The sequence below is a fragment of the Natator depressus genome, chromosome 4 (genome assembly GCF_965152275.1).
Source record: "Natator depressus isolate rNatDep1 chromosome 4, rNatDep2.hap1, whole genome shotgun sequence".
Lineage (NCBI taxonomy): Eukaryota > Metazoa > Chordata > Testudines > Cheloniidae > Natator > Natator depressus.
Window position 1 is genome coordinate 89420340 of NC_134237.1, and position 19870 is coordinate 89440209.

Below are 19870 nucleotides of genomic sequence, written 5' to 3' on the forward strand. Positions count from 1 at the left end.
GTTTAAGTATCTTTGGAGACCATTCTATTAAATGTGCAAAGCAGGGTGGATTTGATTTAAATCGTGATTTAAATCGCTAGTCAGGAAGACTCTATTTAATCATGGATTTCTACATAAAAGTGCATTCTTGTTGGTTGTTATAACCTTAATACATATTCTTCACAACTCAGAGATAGATGTATGTTTAGTTTTTAGAAGGTACACACTATGCTTTTTTAAAGTGATTTATTTTGAAAACTTTTCAGATTTAGTTTTACAGCTATATCAGAAAATGAATGAATGATGATTATTTCATTTACCAAAGGTAATTGAAGCAGATATTTATGAAAGCATTGGGAAGTGAACTATCTCCAGTTCAACAGGTTAATCATTAATATTTGGAGGATTTTCTTGCCATGCTGTATTAGGAGGAGAACATCACCAGAGAGATATTTAAATTGTTGTATTTAACTAAAGCAACAACGTTATGTATTCTGGATTTTTTTCTTCAACAGCAAACGTATAATATCTTAACAAAACAAGCATATGAATTTTTGAATGTTGTTAAACATTCAAGTTTTTTAAAATCAGGTTTGTTTTTGTTCAAATTGTTTTTAACTAAAATAGTTAAATGAAATATTTAAAAACAACAACAAAAAAAATTAAATTGACTATGTCAACCAGGTCAACATGAGAAACTTAAAATATTGGCTTCTGCAGCTAACTCAGTCGTCTTCACCTTCATTTTCCTGTTTCTTCATAATCTGAAAAAGAAAAACAAGGTTTCCTGCTTTTTCAGGTCCCAAACTATTTCTCAATTTGAAATGAATTAGTCCAAAGGAAGAAAATATTCTTTCTATACTGGCAGAAGAAGCTACTGCTGTTAAAAGTGAGATTATCACTTCAACAGTCTCTGAATCCAAGTGCTTAAGTGACTTCCACCAGTTCACTAGTGTGACTTTCTTTAAAACATCATCAGCAAACACATAGTTCTTGAATGGTTTACCCTTAGGTCTGAAGTTTATTATAGTTGGCATTATGGAGGGATGATTTCTGGATGTCCATGTCCTAGCAAACTCCTCTTCTTCAGTAGTTAAGGTTTGACCCTGGTACTGAGTATTGAGAATATTTGGAAGAAAATGAGCTGGAGATAGTGCTTGTCCCATTTGTTTTTTTAATGCTTGTAATTTAACTCTGTCATTGCATATTTCTCTTTTTAAGATCTCACTCAGTTCCTTCCAAATTTCAACAGCATCAGCAATAAAACAGCTATTTCCCTGCGTTTTGTTCAAGGCTACAGAAATAGGCTTCGGGGTAGTCGGCATGTGTTCGACATTTCTCTTAAACCCAATGCTGAGAACTTTGGCTGTGACAGTGCCATCTATTTTTTCATGACTTTGTTCACAAACTGTCATCAGATTAGGCCAGTTCTTAATCTAGTGCTCAAAACAGTCCACTACTGAGTTCCATCATACATCTTGTGGGAGAGTTAGCTTGGTTCCTCCCACTTTTTTCAGAGCAGCTGCTGCAAAGTGGTTGTTACGGAAGTAGTTTGCCATTTCAACAACATTAGCCTTTATTTCTGGAACACTGAAGTCTTTGGCTAGGAGGTGCATCAAATGAGCACTGCAACCGTATGTTATTAGCTTGGGACTCTCTGCTAAATAATTTCTTCTCATCTTGGAGACATTTGCAGCATTGTCTGTGACCAGGCTGCATACGAAACATTTGAATTTTTTTTTCAGTTTCTTATAGCTTTGACTGCTACTTCTTGTAAGTATTCTGCTGTGTGTGCATTTCCTGATGTATCAATTTTTTCTGTAAGGAAGACATTCCCTTCTTCTGTTGTCACACAAGCACATACAACAGGATCATTGCTCCACCCATCAAGACTAAAGTACAATTTTACCCTCTAGACCTTTTGCACACTGCTCAATTTCTCTTTCATACACTTTATCCAGCAATTTGCCTGCGACATCTGCTCTGTTGCGTGGACTGTATCCTGGTCTTAATGACTGAACCATATTAATGAAGTGTGGGTTCTCAATCATACAGAAAGGAAAGTTTGTTGAATAAACAAACCGGGCAATTTTTTCATCAATTACCTCTTTCTGTAATCTGCTGGTTCTTATCACAAACTTAGCTATGGTTGTTTCTGGATGATGGAGATTTTTTTTTCTTTTTGCTACAGGTGATATGCTGTGGCTATGTGACATACATGATGTGACTGAAACACTAACGTTGGCAGATAACTCTGAAACTATAGAAAATGATGGTGATCTTGAAGGTGGATAGTCTTGAGAATCCCATATATTGAGGATGGATTCTCTTAAACAAAATAAGTCAATGCAGTTATTTAATTATTATTACCATATTGCTCATTTAGTATTACTCATTGCGTTCACTGACACTCAGTACTATTTCAAAGGTGAAATTGTACAAGGACGATCTGCCTATTTCCTCTATTTATTTTTTATCACAACTGCATCTAAAATGATAGTACCATAGAGTAACAACTATATTTTTTGCTCAAACGTGAGAATTTAAGAATAGTCCAGAAGGGAGACAGGCAGTTCTTAAGACAGAAGTATGAAATAAAAAAGTTTACCAACCTGAAGATCCTGCATGTTCAGATATGTTCCTTTCATCATCTTCTGCACAGCTTCCTCCTGAGAAGGAACACTTCTTATGATGTTGTTTCATTCGAGCAACCAGGCCTTGCATTTCCTCGTTGCACTGTTTGCATTTTGCACGCATGCCTGATCTTACCCACAGGTAGAGGAACTTCATTAAAATATTCCCAAACTGGGTCTCTTTTATGGCCTGCTGCCATTATAGGTTTTCCCTTCCAGCTAGAGAATGGTATGGTAGATCTCAAATCAGTGAAGGCTACACTAAGAAAGACCTCAAGACTTCTAGAATATGCTGCTCAAACAGTTTCACTTTTGTTTGTACTGCCTGTCCCTCCCTTCTCACACTTATCTCCAGCCTACTTCTCCTTGTCCAGATCTATTCTGCCCCCAACAATCTTCTGTTCATTGAACTTTTTGAAACTTTGCACTTTTAGAGAGAGGTAAGGGATTGACTCTGTGTACACTAATTTGCAGAGGGACAATAGGGTTGACACCTGTTATTTCTCACTTCTATATATTATTTATTTATTTGAAACCATTTTTGCTGTTAACAAGCATGTTATCTCTGGAGACACAAATCCACAGTTTGAGAACTGCAAAACTAAGCATCTCTGATGGTATCTTCTTGACTGAGCACTGAGTCCCATTGGGTAGATAGAAAGATTAACCTAATTAATCTATACAGAAGCCCCTGGAACCCCATAAGATTGGGTCCCTAATCCATGAACTATTGGAACTCATTTACAAAATTTTTCTTAAACATTATATGACTATATTGTCTCATACTATAGAATCAGAATTTATAATCCCTATTCTATGATGAGATATCTTTGAGCTATAATGTATCTTAATTAAAACTATCTTTTAGATAGGTTTTTTTTCTCAAAAAGCATTTTATCAAAAAAATCCGATTTAAAGAAATCATTGATTTTTATCCACCCTGGTCCCAACCAATACCACTGTAGAACAAGAGCCTAGGTTAGAGAAAAGCAGACCAAAGGAAATTTTGAGTATGGATTTCTAGCTGGGTTATGTATAGTAAGACTTCTCGATCAAGGTACAGACCTTTTCTTAAGCACCTTGTTCTATTCCAGGGCTCTCAAACTCAAATTACCACGAGGGCCACATGAGGACTAGTACATTGGCCTTTGTTCTCCCCTCCCTCCCCCTTTTCACCTCACTGTCCCATTCCATCCTACCCCCTATTCCCCCCAAGGCCACCACCTCACCTTACATGTGTTTCTTCTCCAGGGTCCAGGCACCTAATTAGTGGAGCCACGCCTGCACAGCTCCAATAATTAGGTGGGTGGCCCTTCATTCTCTTGTGTGCGGCTGCCCAGGTGCGCACCTTAGAGGGAACTATCCGCGGACCACCTGAATGGAGCTCGTGGATCACCAGTGGTCCGTGGAACACAGTTTGAGAACCTCTGACATAAAAAGTGTATGTCAGAGTAAACAAGCTGAAAAAGACAGGTTTTTTTTCCTCTAAACGTTTTCAGTTATGGTAATCTTAGAAGTTGCTTTTAACAATAATAGGTACAACATTTTCAGATGGAAATGTGATTTTTTTTTTTTAAAGTTTGAATGCTTGTGCAAAGGAACCTTCATGATGTGGTATTCATTAATCTCTTCACTGAATGATTGTGTTTCTGGTATGATCTACTTTTTTTTCTTTTCTTTTTTTTTTCCCCAGATTTGGACTGAGCAACAAATTTGAAGCAGAATTCCCTTCTTCATTAACTGGAAAGGTGAGTATCTATGGATAAGACTCAATTAGAAATGTACTATAACGGCCTCTAAAACTTAGAATTTGGGTAACAAGATTTTGCTATTAGAAACGCTTGGTATTTGGGTTTCTACATACAGTTGAGCTTTGCAGGAATACTCATTAATTTACATTATATTGCAGTAGTACTGGATTATTTTTCTTTCTTCACAGGTTGCACCTGAGGAATTTAAAGCCAGCATCAGCAGAGTTAACAGTTGTCTTAAGAAGAACCTTCCAGTTAATGTTAGATGGCTACTTTGTGGATGCCTTTGTTGCTGCTGTACATTAGGTTGTAGTATGTGGCCAGTTATTTGCCTCAGTAAAAGAGTAAGTTGGACTATATTATCATTTGGCATTCTCTGTTGTAAATCTGGAAATTGTGATTGGGTTCATTTGTGTATTGTTTTTTTGTTAATTTTCAAAACTCTGTATGTTAGGTCTGGTCCACGCAGAAGCAAAATGAAAAAAGGTGTGAATTAAACTTATTTAGTTATTTCAGTGCAAGTTGTGTGCAGATCAGTCTTTAATATTACAGTGGAAACTAAACAGAACCAGTTTAGTATACTTAAGCAAGTACATGCTATTTTGAATGTTTCAGGTAGCATGGCTATACGTATACATTTTTATTAGGGCTGTCAATTAATTGCAGTTAACTCACATGATTAACTCAAAAAAATTAATCGCAATTAATTGCACTTATAACAATAGAATACCAATTGAAATTTATTAAATATTTTTGGATATTTTTCTACATTTTCAATATTGATTTCAATTACAATGCAGAATACAAAGTGCACAGTGCTCACTTTATATTATTATTTTTTATTATAAATATATGCACTGTAAAATGATAAACAAAAGTAGTAGTATTTTTCAATTCACCTCATACAGGTACTGAAGTGCAATCTCTTTATTGTGAAAGTGTAACTTACAAATGCAGATTTTTTTTTTTGGTTACATAACTGCACTCAAAAACAAAACAATAACACTTTAGAGCCTACAAGTCCACTCAGTCCTACTTCTTATTCTGCCAATCGCTAAGACAAACAAGTTAGTGTTTACATTGACGGGAGATAATGCTGCCTGCTTCTTATTTACAATGTCACCTGAAAGTGAGAACAGACATTTGCATGGCACTTTTGTAGCCAGTGTTGCAAGGTATTCACATACCAGATATGCTAAACATTTGTATGACCCTTACATGCTTTGGCCACCATTCCAGAATACATGGTTCCATGCTGATGATGCTAGTGCAAAAAAATAATTCGTCAATTAAATTTGTGACTGCACTCCTTGGGGGGAGAATTGTATACCTCCGGCTCTGTTTTACCCGCATTCTGCATATATTTCATGTTATAGCAGTCTCGGATGATGACCCAGCACATGTTTGTTTTAAGAACACTTTCACAGCAGATTTGACAAAACTCAAAGCAGGTACCGATGTGAGATTTCTAAAAATAGCTACAGCACTCGACCCAAGGTTTAAGAATCTGAAGTGCCTTCCAGAATCTGAGAGGGACGAGGTGTGGAGTGTGCTTTTAGAAGTCTTAAAAGAGTAACACCCTCATGTGGAAACTACAGAACCCAAACCACCAAAAAAGAAAATCAACCTTCTGCTGGTGGCATCTGACTCAGATGATGAAAATAAACATATGTCAATCCGCACTGCTTTGGATCGTTATCAAGCAGAATCCATCATCAGCATGGAAGTATGTCCTCTGGAATGGTGGGTGAAGCATGAAGGGACATATGAATCTTTAGCGCATCTGACACGTAAATATCCAGCTACAACAGTGCCATGAGAGTGCCTGTTATCGCTTTCAGGTGATATTGTAAACAAGAAGCAGTCAGCATTATCTCCTGCAAATTGTACCCAACCTTGTTTGAGTGATTGGCTGACCAAGAAGTAGGACTGTGTGGACTTTGTTTTATTTTTGAATGCAGTTTTTTTGTATATAATTCTACATTTGTAAGTTCAACTTTCATGATAAAGAAATTGCACTACAGTACTTGTATGAGGTGAATGGAAAAATAATTTTTTTTGTTTTTTACAGTGAAAATATTTGTAATAAAAATATAAAGTGAGCACTGTACACTTTGTATTGTGTTATAATTGAAATTAATATATTTGAAAATGTAGTAAACATCAAAAAATATTTTAAAAAAATTAATCGCGATTAATCACGCTGTTAAACAACAGAATACCATTTATTTTAATCGCATGATTAATCGCGATTAATTTTTTTAATCTCTTGACAGCCCTAATTTTTATACATACAAGAATAATAATTTTACTTCAGAAAATAATTTTCAACAATACAAATAAATACAAGAACTTCTGTTACTTCAGCTTTTCCATAATACCTTGTTTGTTCTTGTCAAAATATTAGATAGTTATTTGGAGATATTGGTTGAAATGAGTTTTAAGTTTTGAAGAGCTATTGATTATACTGACAAACTGATTACAGTCCTAATGATTACAGATGTTTTAGTGTCTCTCATTTCAAAAGGCCTTTTTTAAAGATATAAGTCAAATGAAGTGATCTGTGATCAGAGTATTGGATCTTCTTTCCAGATTCTAAATGAGGAAAATATTTAGTGTGTTAATATCTAGACCTTGTGCTGTGGTCCACACTTCATTGGTTCTGTAGGCTGAGTACATTGCATACACCAGGGGCTCCTTGTATTCCTTCCCATCTAGCTGTCTGTGTGGCACTCTCCCATTCCCTTCTATTTCAGGGACTCCATACAAACCCCCGTTCCCATGCCAGGGACTCTGCGTAGCCCCCATGTCCCTTTTCCGCCATTCTACTAACCCATGCCAGTTGCTCTGTGTACCCTCTTATTTCCCCTCTCCTCCCCCAGGTCCTTTGGGTCTCCATACCCGGGTCCCCTATTACCCACAGCATGCAAAGATTTTAATATTACAGACAGACAAATGGAGAAATGCCTTCGAGCTGAGCGTAAGACCTCACTTCTCTCAGCTGGTAAATCAAGACTGAGCTCTTAAATTGCAGTAAGGCTGTTTTTTGTTTGTGATTTTAAGATTAAAACCAAAATAATTTGAAATGAGTTCTTCCACTTATCTTTTAAAATAGTTCAGGGTTCTGAGGTTCTGTTTTTTCTGTGCTATGGTTGATGACATCACTAAAACCTAAAATAGTTAAAGGAGCTTGCTTGGGATTAGATGTTAGTGATATCCTCAAATATTGCAGAAGCTATGCAGGCACTTGAGACCCACATGTATTGGTAGGTAAAAAGCATTTTTAAAACAGCTTCTCTTACCAGCATTTTTAGAATATATGTTGGTGGACATAATGAAGACTGAAGAAGAGACTCTCTTTATTAGGCAACTTTCTGTCTTAAGCCTCCCCAAAGTGTCTCCATTTCTGCTCTTTTATTAGTTAAGCAGTGACTTTTTGTCAGTCCCCTGAGTGATTGCTTGAGACCAGTTTTACTATATGCGAAATAAAATTAAGGTATATTAAACCTTCATTAGAGCTGATCCTGCTTCTGTTGGAGTCAATTGAAAACTCCAGTTGACTTCAGTGGGAAAAGGGTCAAACCTTTGGCTTTTGTCTGGGCTTGAAACTGTCACCAGCTACCATGGTTCCTTTCTGTTAGACTAGTTCAAGATGCTCATATGTCCAAGCCCCCAAATCACTATTACAGTTGATAGTGATTAAACAAATCTTAAAGTGATTAACCACTTGGATGGCAGTCTCAGTAGAGATGCCATGGACTGAATGTGCTTGAACTATCTACTCAGCCCAAAATGTCCTTTTGCAGTTAGGCTTGTGGTGCAACGGAAGGGAAATTTGCACTGCTACCACTGAGGCTGAACTTGTTCTGTGGATAAACAGATGCATGGCATGCTGATCCTGCAGTCTTGATCTGACCCATTTCTTCTCTACATTGGATCAACTTCAGTGTGCTGTTGCAGCAGGAAGTCATTAACAACATGTAACAGGGTGGTAGGCTATAAAATTCTGAATAAGGATGCAGGTTTCCTTGTAATTATCCTAATGTGAAGTGCTTCCGCCCTGCATAAAGAGGCACAAAATTATAGCTGAGTTATTCTGACAGATGCATCTTATCTCCAGTCAGGATAGAAGAGGTTGGAGTTTAGGAGACTGAGGGAAGTAGGGTTTGGGAGGAAAAGGAGTCCTGCTGGGAAATCCTAAAAACTGACAAGTTTGCGGAAAGTTGCACCTCTGGTTTGTTCTGTTTGTTGTTGTTTGAGTTACCAATAAAGGCAAGGTGTACCAAGGGGATAAGTTTGGGTGTGTGTGTGTGTGTGTCTCTTTCTCTCTCTCGGAGGGAGGGGGCGGGAGAGAGAGAGAGAGAGAGAGACACACACACACACACACACACACACACACACACAGAATATATTCTCTCTCTCGGAGGGGAGGGGGCGGGAGAGAGAGAGACACACACACACACACACACACACACACACTGAATATATTCTCTCTCTCTCTCTCCCATTGACACCATCATTAAACGCATAGCTACTATCCTGCTCCGAACAGAATATATTCATTCTCTCTCTCGGGGGGGCGGAGAGTGTGAGAGAGAGAGAGAGAGAATATATATTCTGTTCGGAGCAGGATAGTAGCTATGCGTTTAATGATGGTGTCAATGGTAGGATAGACCACTTTGCACAAGGAGGGAAAATGAGCAGCTCTGTGAAATGGATACTTAACAGAAACAATGACAGCAAGCCTGGGTTGCAGCACCCACAGGCATGGCTGCCGCAGTGCCGGGGTTTGCCCGCATGCACCACTCATGCTGCCAGTAAATCCAGTCTCTTTCTTAGCAAAACTGGAACCAGAAGATAACCCAGAAACACATTTGGTTACATGAAGAGGGTTCAGCCAGGTATCTCTGTCTTTTATACCTGATAAGCAAAGTGACTCATTAGCTCAGGTTTGAGACCCAGAAAATAGGGACATAGATGGACCTAATAATGGATATTTACCTACAAAGTCTGCCTGCAAGAGTGCAGATGTGGCAGAACAATGTGTTCACACTGGCTGCACAGTGCAGCAAACAGAGAGCATCTTGGAGGCTGATCCATCAGAGACACCACAGCTGCAATGTAGAACTGAGAGAGCTTGATTGTTTGTCCAAATGATTGTCATAGAGAAGAATAAAAAGACTTAGGGCCTCAGAGAGAAACTGGAAAGGACAAGGATGCTCCTCCAAACTGAGATCCTTAATCCCAGATCTGGCTGGGGGAGAATTCAGGAATTGAGGAAGAGAACCACAAGCTGTCTTCCAAGAACTGCCTTGCAAACCCTGGTGGAAGTTGCGTGAAAGAAGGGTGATGGGTGGGGCATGCGGGGGTGTGAGGGGCTGGAGCCACAGGGTGTAGAGATTCTGGGCAGTGCTGCTTCCCATAGATGTTTGGTAACAGACTGTGATAGCTTAGGCAGGCCTCCAAGATGAAGATGTGCTGGGGTCCACACTGATCCCCTGAGCAGCCCTGAATCTGGAAGGTACACTTTAGGTTCCCCCTTTTCCCCTAGGTTGTGAGTGTTGCACCTTTTAGAGGTTCAACACAGTATCTTGACCCCAGACTCTAGAAGAAAACCACCAAGTTCCTCCTTTTCTGTTTCACTTGTGATCAACAGAGACAGGTACAAATATATATTCTGACCACTGATGGAGCATGAGCACGAGGAAACGTAATCTTGCTGTAGTCATAGGGTCTGAAAGCTTTTAGCTTGTGTGTAATGTACCTATGCAACTAGGTGTGAGGGATGTTATCGTTATAGATGTGGACTGTGTCCAAACATTAGTGAGGGAGGGTTTGGTCAGAACTGAGCTCCTGCAGGCAGATCCTCTTTGTCCATCGGAACTTGTATACCTATTTCTCATTGTGTAATCCCCCTACAAGGAGTAAAATAAATGGGCTTCAGAGTGAGGTATCCTGCTCATTACCCTAACTGGTTGTTTTGGGTGGTCCCACTGGTCCATTAGATGCTAAAATAGTTACCAATTGATGCTATTAAAATCTGGAGGAAGCTTGGCAGGGAAATTTTGAGGAAAAGGGATAGAAGACAGGAGCATTGCAAGAAGGAGGTGGTCGTAAGAAGGAAGGCACTAAGATGCACAGTAAAAGATAGCAGAGGAAAAACAGAAGATAAATGTATCCTTTGCTAGAGATAGCACCTCTCTTGTCAGTCGACAAAAAAATCTAGCTTCAAGAAAAGCTGGTTCAACCACCAAGAAATAGCAGGAACAATAGGGGTTTGCTAATTCACTTGTTGGAAGGCAAGCTTGTTAGCTTTTTTTTTTTTTATGACCCTTCTTTCTAAAATGTGTTCACTACTTTTCACATTTTGTTTTTGGTGGGATATGTTCCCACTTACACAAACTTAGGAATTAAACCCTGCAGAAGACTTCAGTCTTCAGGGCTCTCAATCCCTCAGAATTCTGGAGTACTAAATTTACCTTAAAACATGTTAAAAATGGGAGTGTGGACTAGCCCTTCTGTGCTGGGGACTGGTTGTAGACTAGCCTTGCTGGTTCAACTGCTCATCATAGTAGTAATAATCAAGATGTGTTAGATTGTAAATTCTTTGGAGCACAGACTTTCTTTTTATGTATTTGTATAGCACCTAGCACAAAGGGATCTCACAAAACTGACTGGGCAACAAAATAGTGATGAAATTCAATGTTGTTAAATGCAAAGTAATGCACATTGAACATAATCTCAACTATGCATGCAAAATGATGGAGTCCAAGTGACTGCACATGTCCATTCCTCTGTAGGGGTGTGTGTGTGTAGTGACGTGAGGCACCAGAGGGTGCTTGCACTGCCCTGACTGGTACTGCTGAGGGAAAAATCTCCAACCACTGTGCATAAGGTGCGCGCACACACACCTACAGTGGAATGGTATGTGCTACATATCTTGAAGAACAACAGTTACGGAAAGGTAAGTAACCATTTTTTACCACTCAAGAAAGAGATCATGGAGTCCTCATGGACAGTTCTCTGAAAATATCTATTCACTGGGCAGTGGCAGTCAAAAACGCTAACAGAATGTTAGGAACCATTACAAAAAGGATAGATAAGAAAATATCTCAATGCCACTGTATAAATACATGGTACATCCTACCTTGTATACTGTATGCAGTTCTGGTCACCCCATCTCAAAAAAGATATGAGAGTTGGAAAAAGTACAGAGGAGGGCAACAAAAATAATTAGGGGTATGGAACAGCTTCCATATGAGGAGAAATTAAAAAGAATAGGCGTGTTCAGCTTAGAAAAGAGATGACTAAAGGGGGGATACGATAGAGGTCTGTAAAGTCAGGAATGGTGTGGAGAAGTGACTAAGGACGTATTATTTATCCCTTCGCATAACTAGGGCCCTACCAAATTCATGGCAGTGAAAAATGCATCACAGACCGTGAAATCTGGTCTTCTGTATACTTTTTCCTTATACTATACAGATTTAATGGGGAGACGAGCATTTCTCAAACTGGGAGTCTGGCCCCAAAAGGGGGCTGTGGGAGGTGGTGTTATTGTAGGGGGTCATGGTATTGCCACTCTTAGTTCTGCACTGCCTTCAGAGCTGGGTGGCTGGAGAGCAGTGGCTGCTGGCCAGGCACCCAGCTCTGAAGGCCATGCCCCACAAGCAGCAGCAAAGAAATAAGGGTGGCAATACCATACTATGCCACCCTTACTTTTGCACTGCCTTCAGAGCTGGGCAGCCAGAGAATGGTGGCTGCTGGCCAAGGGCCCAGCTCTGAAGGCAGCACAGAAGTAAGGGTGGCAATACTGCAACCCCCCTGACACACACACTCACTCTTTTGGGTTAGGACCCCTACAGTTACAACACCATGAAATTTCTGATTTTTAAAAGTCCTATGACTGTGAAATTGACCAAAATGGACCATGAATTTGGTAGGGCCCTTCGCATAACATAAGAACCAGGGGGTCGCCAAATGCAATTAATAGGCAGCAGGCTTAAAACAAGAGGAAGTACTTCTTCACACAACACACAGTCAACCTGTGGAATTTATTGCCAGGAGATGTTGTGAAGCCAAAAGTATAACTAGGTTCAAAAAAGAATTAGATAGGTTCATGGAGAATAGGTCCATCAATGGCCATTAGCCAAGATGGTCAGGGACTCAAGCCCATGCTCTGGGTGTCCCTAAACCTCTGACTGCCAGAAGATGGGACTGGATGACAGGAGATGGATCACTCGATAATTGTTCTGTTTTGTTGATTCTCTCTGAATCGTCTAGCACTGGCCACTGTTGGAAAGCAGGGTACTGGGCTAGATGGACAATTGGTCTGATCCAGTATGGCCGTTCTTATTGTGTGTCTCTCTCTATGAATGTTAAAATATTATTTTGGAACTTTCTGGAGATTACTGACACATTTCACTTGTCAAAAGTTAATGAGGAAGGTTTATTTTCAATTGTCCATATGTACCTAAAACTTACAATTGGAGATGCACTGATATTTGCATGAATCATTTGGAAAAATGACATAATATGCCAGTATGTATGATCTATAAACTAATGAGATTCATGTCAACTTCTAGTGACTTGGTTTTGGTATTTTATCTTGATCAGCTTTTCATGATTCCCCAGAGGTAAAACAGTAAGAGTAGTGGAAGAAGCTTGGAAAACATTGTTTTGGATTTCTCCGGCTTTATCTCAGCCAGATAAACACACTTGTGTGGTTTTACTGGTTTTCATTGTCTTACAATACAGCTGATATTTATCAGAATATAGATTCATCACTATCTGCTTGTTTTGTCTACAACTATCTTAAAACATCTGTAGGTTTTTCAATATTCTCAGTTGTATATTGTATTCTTCTTTAATGTCCTATAAAGCCCTAAATGTTTTTGAGTCTTACTGAGTCTCTATTCTTTTGATTTCATGGTAGCTGCCATCAACAGTCATGTGAACTAACAGTCCTCTGACTTTTAAAAAGAATGTAAAGCTGGCAGGGCATTTTAGTAGTGGGTCCTTGGCTCAGGAAATCACTACTCCACCTTTGTAGTATCAAAGCCCAGTTTTAATAAACTGCAGGGCACTCTGCAAAGACCCTGTCTGTTTTTTACCAGGCTTTTTTGGGAAGTAGAAAAATGAGTGAGGTTTTGGAGTAAGTGGCTGAGTCAGTGTCTTTTTATTTTGCAACCTTTTTTTGTTAAATATTATTTTTTGGCATGAAAGAGCATCTATACGAATATGAAGTAAATTGCAAGATATTCAGTGATATATAAACTTTTGTGTATTAAAGTTCATTTTTCTCATATTTCAAAAATGTTTTAAAGTGGATTCAAAATTCAACATACTAGAAAGTCTGTAAGGAATGCTACTTATGTGAACATTAGATCATAATTTTATGTATTCTGAATAAAGTTCTGTTTACATTTCAATTTAGGTGTAGGATACGCCTTTTAAATATAAGTGCAGTCATTTTTTGAAGACGTTATAGTGCATACTTTGAATGCCGACTTACTGATCTTTCTGAAGTAATTGCATTTGTATGTTGGAATTATGCCTTTGAACACTTACCAGTAATCCATAAAGGATATACATGTCTACATATCATGGCAGTATTTGAAATGTTTTAGATATAAACAAACTACAATATGTAATACATGGAAAAAATAAACCAAACAAGTTTTGTTGACCCTAACATTAGCTTAAAAAAATAAAATCAATAAACATTTAAATAGTGATGTGGACCTAGTAGCTTATAGTCAAAATGTTCACTACTTATGGTGATGGCTATAATCCCAGCAAAGTGCAATTAACCAGTCTGAAACTGAAAGTACAGAAAAGGAGAGCAAATATACAGTAATACAGAGAGGCAGAGATTGTAAAAACATGAGACTAATAAATTACACTGGAATGATTTATGTTTGAATGAAATAAGTCTGGTATATTGTCCATTGGCATAAAAGGAAATGTCCTCTTTTGGCCCTAATGACAAGGAAGCAAAAAAGAATATATTGGTGAAAGCAGAAAAGAAACAAACTGGACCTGTCCTAGAGGCATTGTAGCTAGAGCTGTGAAAATAACCTGATTTATTTTTTTGGTTCATTATCAGTTTTGAAAAATTGGCAGGAGGGGTAAAATTAGTTTGACCCAAACTGAAAATGACCGTTCTTAGCATTTTTGGCAAATTGAAAAAGTTGGGAACAATTTGTTTCTGGTTGAATTAAATGTTTTGTTTTGGGGGCACTTTTAACTTTTTTTTTTTCTTCTGTGTTTTAAAAAAAGAAAAAGACTACAGTGACAAAACCTGTGGTGCTGGTATAGCCCCTGTTCCCCTTCTTTATGATGGCACTCACCTGGGATGTGTGGCACCCTTCGGAGCAGAGACTTGAACCCAAATTTGCCACCTCCCAGGTGAGTGCCTGACTACAGGGTATTCGTTGGTAGGTCTTGCTCAATCTCTGCTGTGGAAATTGTTCCACTTTGTATGAAATTGTTAAGTAGTCATTGGTGCAGGGACTGGAACCCTGCCAGCTCAGTGTCCTAGCCACCAGGCTATAGAGTCATTCAGTCTCACCCTGGCCCAGTGACTGTGGTTCACCAGAGGGGAGTTGTGGTCTAACCGGCCAGAGTTGCGGAGGATTAAAACCTTTCATGTTGCTCAGGGAGAGGAAGATCATAAATGGCTTTTTTGTCCTCATCTGCATGTACATCCCAAATGCCTCTCCATGGGACAGCACAACCGCCTTGCCATGCCATGCCTTCCATGCCAGCCACCTCCCACGGTCCCATATGCATCCCTACTTCTTCTCCCTAACTCCACACAACCCATCTCACTTCTACCAGAGCACCAGGCTGTAGCCCCTGGGACATTTGGATTGGTGGAGCAGGGATGTGAAGTGGTAGGGAGAGCACAGTTTTGTAAGGAGTGCATGGAGAAGTGGTGCTCAGGCTGAACAGGGAACCTGTGGTGGAATAAACAGAGCAGAGGGGGCTGCACTCTGACGAATGGGGGAATCCTCTGTGTTCTACTTTTTTCATCCCAAGCAAACCCAATGTACCCTATGCCCTTACCAATCAAGCTTTTAGGTATTCACATATATTTTGATGATAGATGAGGGTTGTGGTTGACAGTGACACTCATTGGCAGAAGTGTGTTAAGGAACAGGGCTGTGGGAGATGATGGGAGGAGTCAGCTGTTTGCAAGACCAGTAGGAGAAGTGGAACAGGAGGGTGGGGGTGGGGGGTCCAGCATTGGAAAGATATTAGAAAATCTGTACGATTTCCCCAGACACACACTTGCTTAGCTTACAGTTAAGGTTGCTCGAGTGCACAGCCTTTCAACACAAACAATAAAACCAAAGGAAATCACAAGTACATAATCCAACTGCACACTTCAGTTGCGCGTTCAATTTACCTATCACGCCACCTATATCACCCCACAACTACACAGACCTCCTTAGATTCAAATGCACGACACTGTGTTGATATACAACAATGCTAAACACTAGCAATTAACTCTCTACAATGACATTTTCACATGATTACAAAATCGAATCTCTTTTCATAACTCTTAACTGCATTACATTCTCACAAATTTCCTGCACAAATATAATCCCTCCGCTGTTTTACTTCTCTCACTGTATTACCACCATACCATAGTTCAGATATAAGAACAACGTGTTAACTGTTCCCACAATCTCAACCTAAACACATTTCTCTAACTAATTTGGTTAGAATTGAGGTAAGCATTTGGTTGTAAAAGGGAGAAGGTCTGTGTGGCTTTTTTTGTAATCTGGGATGGTGAGGTATGTTGAAAAGTGTGGGAGAAATTTATTTAACTTGTGACTTCCTTGGCTTTCATTGTGTTGGTAGGATGTGTACCTGAGCAACTTTAACTGGAAGCTAACACATATTTGTATGGAGATAAAGAAGAAGTTATGTGTGTAAAATTTCCTTTTTAGGATGAAAGAAGCCTAGGTCAGGGTACAGATAAGATAAGGAGCCTTTCTGTCTCGATATTTAGTACAACTCCTGTTCAGATGCATAACCACAAAGGCCCCAGTGTTGCAAAGTCCCAACTAAGTGGTCAAGCATACGCATAAGTCTTTGCAGGATCAGGGCAAAAATCATTATCATTTGATTGTGTAAAGGCTTATGTAAAATAAATGGTGATCTTGGTGCAATTCTTATTGGGCATGTTAGCACCCTTGTCTGCAATTTCAGGAAAGAAGCCAAAGATCGAATGGACATGAAAAATGAACCTCCCTATCAACCCCAGAGGGAAGTGAACAAAATTAATGGGTTGGGTGAGAAAGCCGTATTACTACTGGCCTTGTCCCTGTTCTGTTTGTTGAGTAGAGGGGCTTCATTCTCCAGGACTGTCACTGTTACCATTTATGAACAATACAGTCCTTTAAATATTTACAAAAATGTAGTATGACTAATCCTTAGGAATCCACACCTTAAAGTATAGGGAGGTACTCAAATAGCATTATGGTAGGTGCCAGGTTATTATAATTTAATATTTGTATTGCAGTAGCATCTAGAGGCTTCTATCAGGATTTCCCCATTCAGCTAGATGCTGTAAACATGTATGTGGAGAAGGGAGTAGGTTAACTTGAAATTGAATGATACGAGATGTTATAGGATAAGTGTTAAGCAAAATTGTAGGATGGGGTATGTTGTGTTCTTTTTGGTCTTCGTCCCACAGAGACACAGAGGCTTGGACTCGTGGACGGAAGCTCCACCCAGACTGCTCATTTGGAACTTTGAGGGGGTTGAATTTGAAGGATCATTGTTTGGCTCCTGCGGAGAGGGGGGGTCTAGACTGTGATCAGCAAGGGAAGCACTGCTGAGGTTTTACAAGATTATGCTTTCCCTAGTGGAGTAAGAAGTAGAAGGGTTACTGAATGCAACTGTTATGTATGTTATGGTTTACTCTGGTTAAACAAGTTTAGTGGTTTTTCAAACCCAGTAGTTGAGGCATAGTCAATCGGTGGGTTTTGAAGAGATCTTCAATAAAACAGAGTTACGAAAAGCAGCCAGAATCATCCGGTATTTACTGACAAGAGGAAGATAAGAGGGGTAAAAGGGCTATTCTAATGATCCAGACACACCAGTGTTGTATAAGGTACGTGCCCAGGAAGAAACAGGTTGTTGCCTCACATAACAGAAAGCTCTTACAGTCTAAGTAATTTTGATAGATAACACTTCATTGGTGGCTGATAATGACTTGTCACACTCATATTGCACCTGAAAAAACCACACAAATTAAATAACTAAAGAAACGCAATATAGCTTTTTAGCTAAAGGGCTCAACTTCGCTCCCTTTGCAGACAATGGCAAAATTCCCATTGACTTAAATGGGAGCAATATCAGGCTGAAAGTGTTTATTTTGGCTTTATATTTCCTGGTGGTTGGCAGAATAATTTTTCAAAGGAGGCCATCAAACATGCACATTTTAGAAGCTGAGTCAAATCTAAATGCATGTAGGAATTTAAGCTGCTATGGTTTCATTTTACTGAAATGTCTCATTAAATTCTACATCCAGCCAGTTAATTGAAGATGAATTTGTTATGCCACTTTTTTTTAAAGGAGAGTAAAGGTCATCTGATTTGTCACATCATCTGTCCTTCAACAATTTTTTTAAAAAAATCATAATCAATTTGAACTGGTAGTTTAGTTTTGTTACAATACTGATTTTAATTTTTTTTAAAAATGTGGACAGTATGAAATCTTCCTAATAACTAAAGCTTTCTTCCACTTAATTTGTGCTTTTGTTGCTACTAACAAATAATTTGCCGTATGGGTTTTTCTGTACACCATTGATTGATAGACTCTATGTGCTTGTCATCCCAGTATACTGGAAATGTTACTCTCAAATCAAGGGTTCCTTTCTGGTTTTGTATGTCCTCACCTGCTCCTCACTGTAAATCATTGAGATGTCAAGTGTAGTGATTAATTAAGCTGCACGTGCAAGTACTTTTTTTCACCTGTCAAGTAGGAAAGAAGACTTGCTATGGAGAATTGTGTGATGCTGTTTAATTCACTTCTTTTCCCCCAAGCTGTGGAGTTTGCAGTAACGTTTTACATTTAAATTTTCATTCGCATTTTTATAGCTGTAATTCAGTGTTGGTTTATGAATTTTAAATCTTACAAGGCATATTTACAGGGGGATATAAAGTATTATAGTAGCAGTTTTACATAAGTGAGCAAGACCAACTGTATAATATAGTGTTATCAAATGTTATATAGTCAAAATCTTGCTAGTTAGAGTAGTTCTAATTGGATACAATAGATTAGTTTTTAAACAAATTGATTAAACCTACATCACTAGCCTAACAGGTTTAATAGTTGTGGTGATATTTTTACTGTAACGAAGGATCTTTTAATATTTTATGGAAAGTACATTTGGTCCATTCTGTGTGCAAGATTTTAATATTGTATGTTCAGTTTCTTGTGTGTATGTATTATATGCCTTATATAGTACACTATCTATACATATGTGTGTGTATGCGTACACGTGTGTGTGTACACACAATTTTATTGGAATTTGGAAAGCTTGAATGTTTGTTCCACTCTTTTTCAGGCAAGTAGTAAAATTAAATTGTATTGTGATCTTAATCTATTATTAAAAGGTCCAGGAAAGGAAGATTACAAGGTAGATTCAGGTTTTGAATCAGTTTTGCCATTGGTTTAGCAGCGGGTGGGCAGGCAGATGCCTGCTCAGAGTAGAACCTATTGCCATTTTTCACCATTGATAGAGTAGCCTTTCAGAGTCAATGAGCTCTGTCAATGTGAGCTTGTCAAGGCTACAACTTCATAGACCTGAGAGGCGGTTTGAGAGGTCAGCCCTTTTCAGGTTTGCTGTGATGCAAATGAACTTTAATGCTTAAACAACTATTGGAATTTTTATGTCTGCTCCTTGTTCTTTTTTCTTCACAAAGTCATTGACGAGACATTCAGTGCTTTTTAAATTGGAAGTTGCATTGTGCTAAAGACCTAGTACAGATTTACGGAGGGCTGAAAGCAGTTAGATCATGTTCTTTTCATGGTGCGATTAGAATCAAATCGATTTCCCTACAGCCTTCAGCATTCAGATGGCAATTTTAACAAAGCTTGGGGGCTAGACAAGGGACAAAACGACTGAACTGAATGTTAATTACACTCTGCAGCCTTATTTTCTTTTGATTTGGAGCTGACTGGCAACTAAATTAACAAAAGTGTGACCATAACTGCTGCCCTATTTTCATTTAAAAGGAGAGCAGACTCTAAAAGGCTATCTTTACAAAGAAACAAGTTAGGTCTGCTGATCATTGTTAAAGGACACTGTCTTAAAAAATAGTAGTAGTTATAATAATAATAATTAATAATAATAAACAAAAAGAAACCCTGAATTTCAAAAACTGATTAAATTTAGTCACTGACAAAGCCACCTTTTAAAGTTCTTGTAATGTCTGCTTTTAAAATATAATGTAGTAGAAACACAACCCAATAATGATTATTCATAGA

At 38.7% G+C, this 19870-nt stretch overlaps 1 protein-coding gene across 1 annotated transcript in view; it reads left to right on the top strand.

The window, feature by feature from the left end:
• CHIC2 (cysteine rich hydrophobic domain 2) overlaps positions 1–19870 on the top strand; it is a 38974-nt gene that overhangs the window by 7238 nt on the left and 11866 nt on the right. Inside the window, exons 2-3 of the mRNA XM_074951397.1 lie at positions 4306–4360; positions 4552–4707. Coding sequence (XP_074807498.1) covers positions 4306–4360; positions 4552–4707 — 211 coding nt within the window. The remainder of the gene's footprint in view (positions 1–4305; positions 4361–4551; positions 4708–19870) is intronic.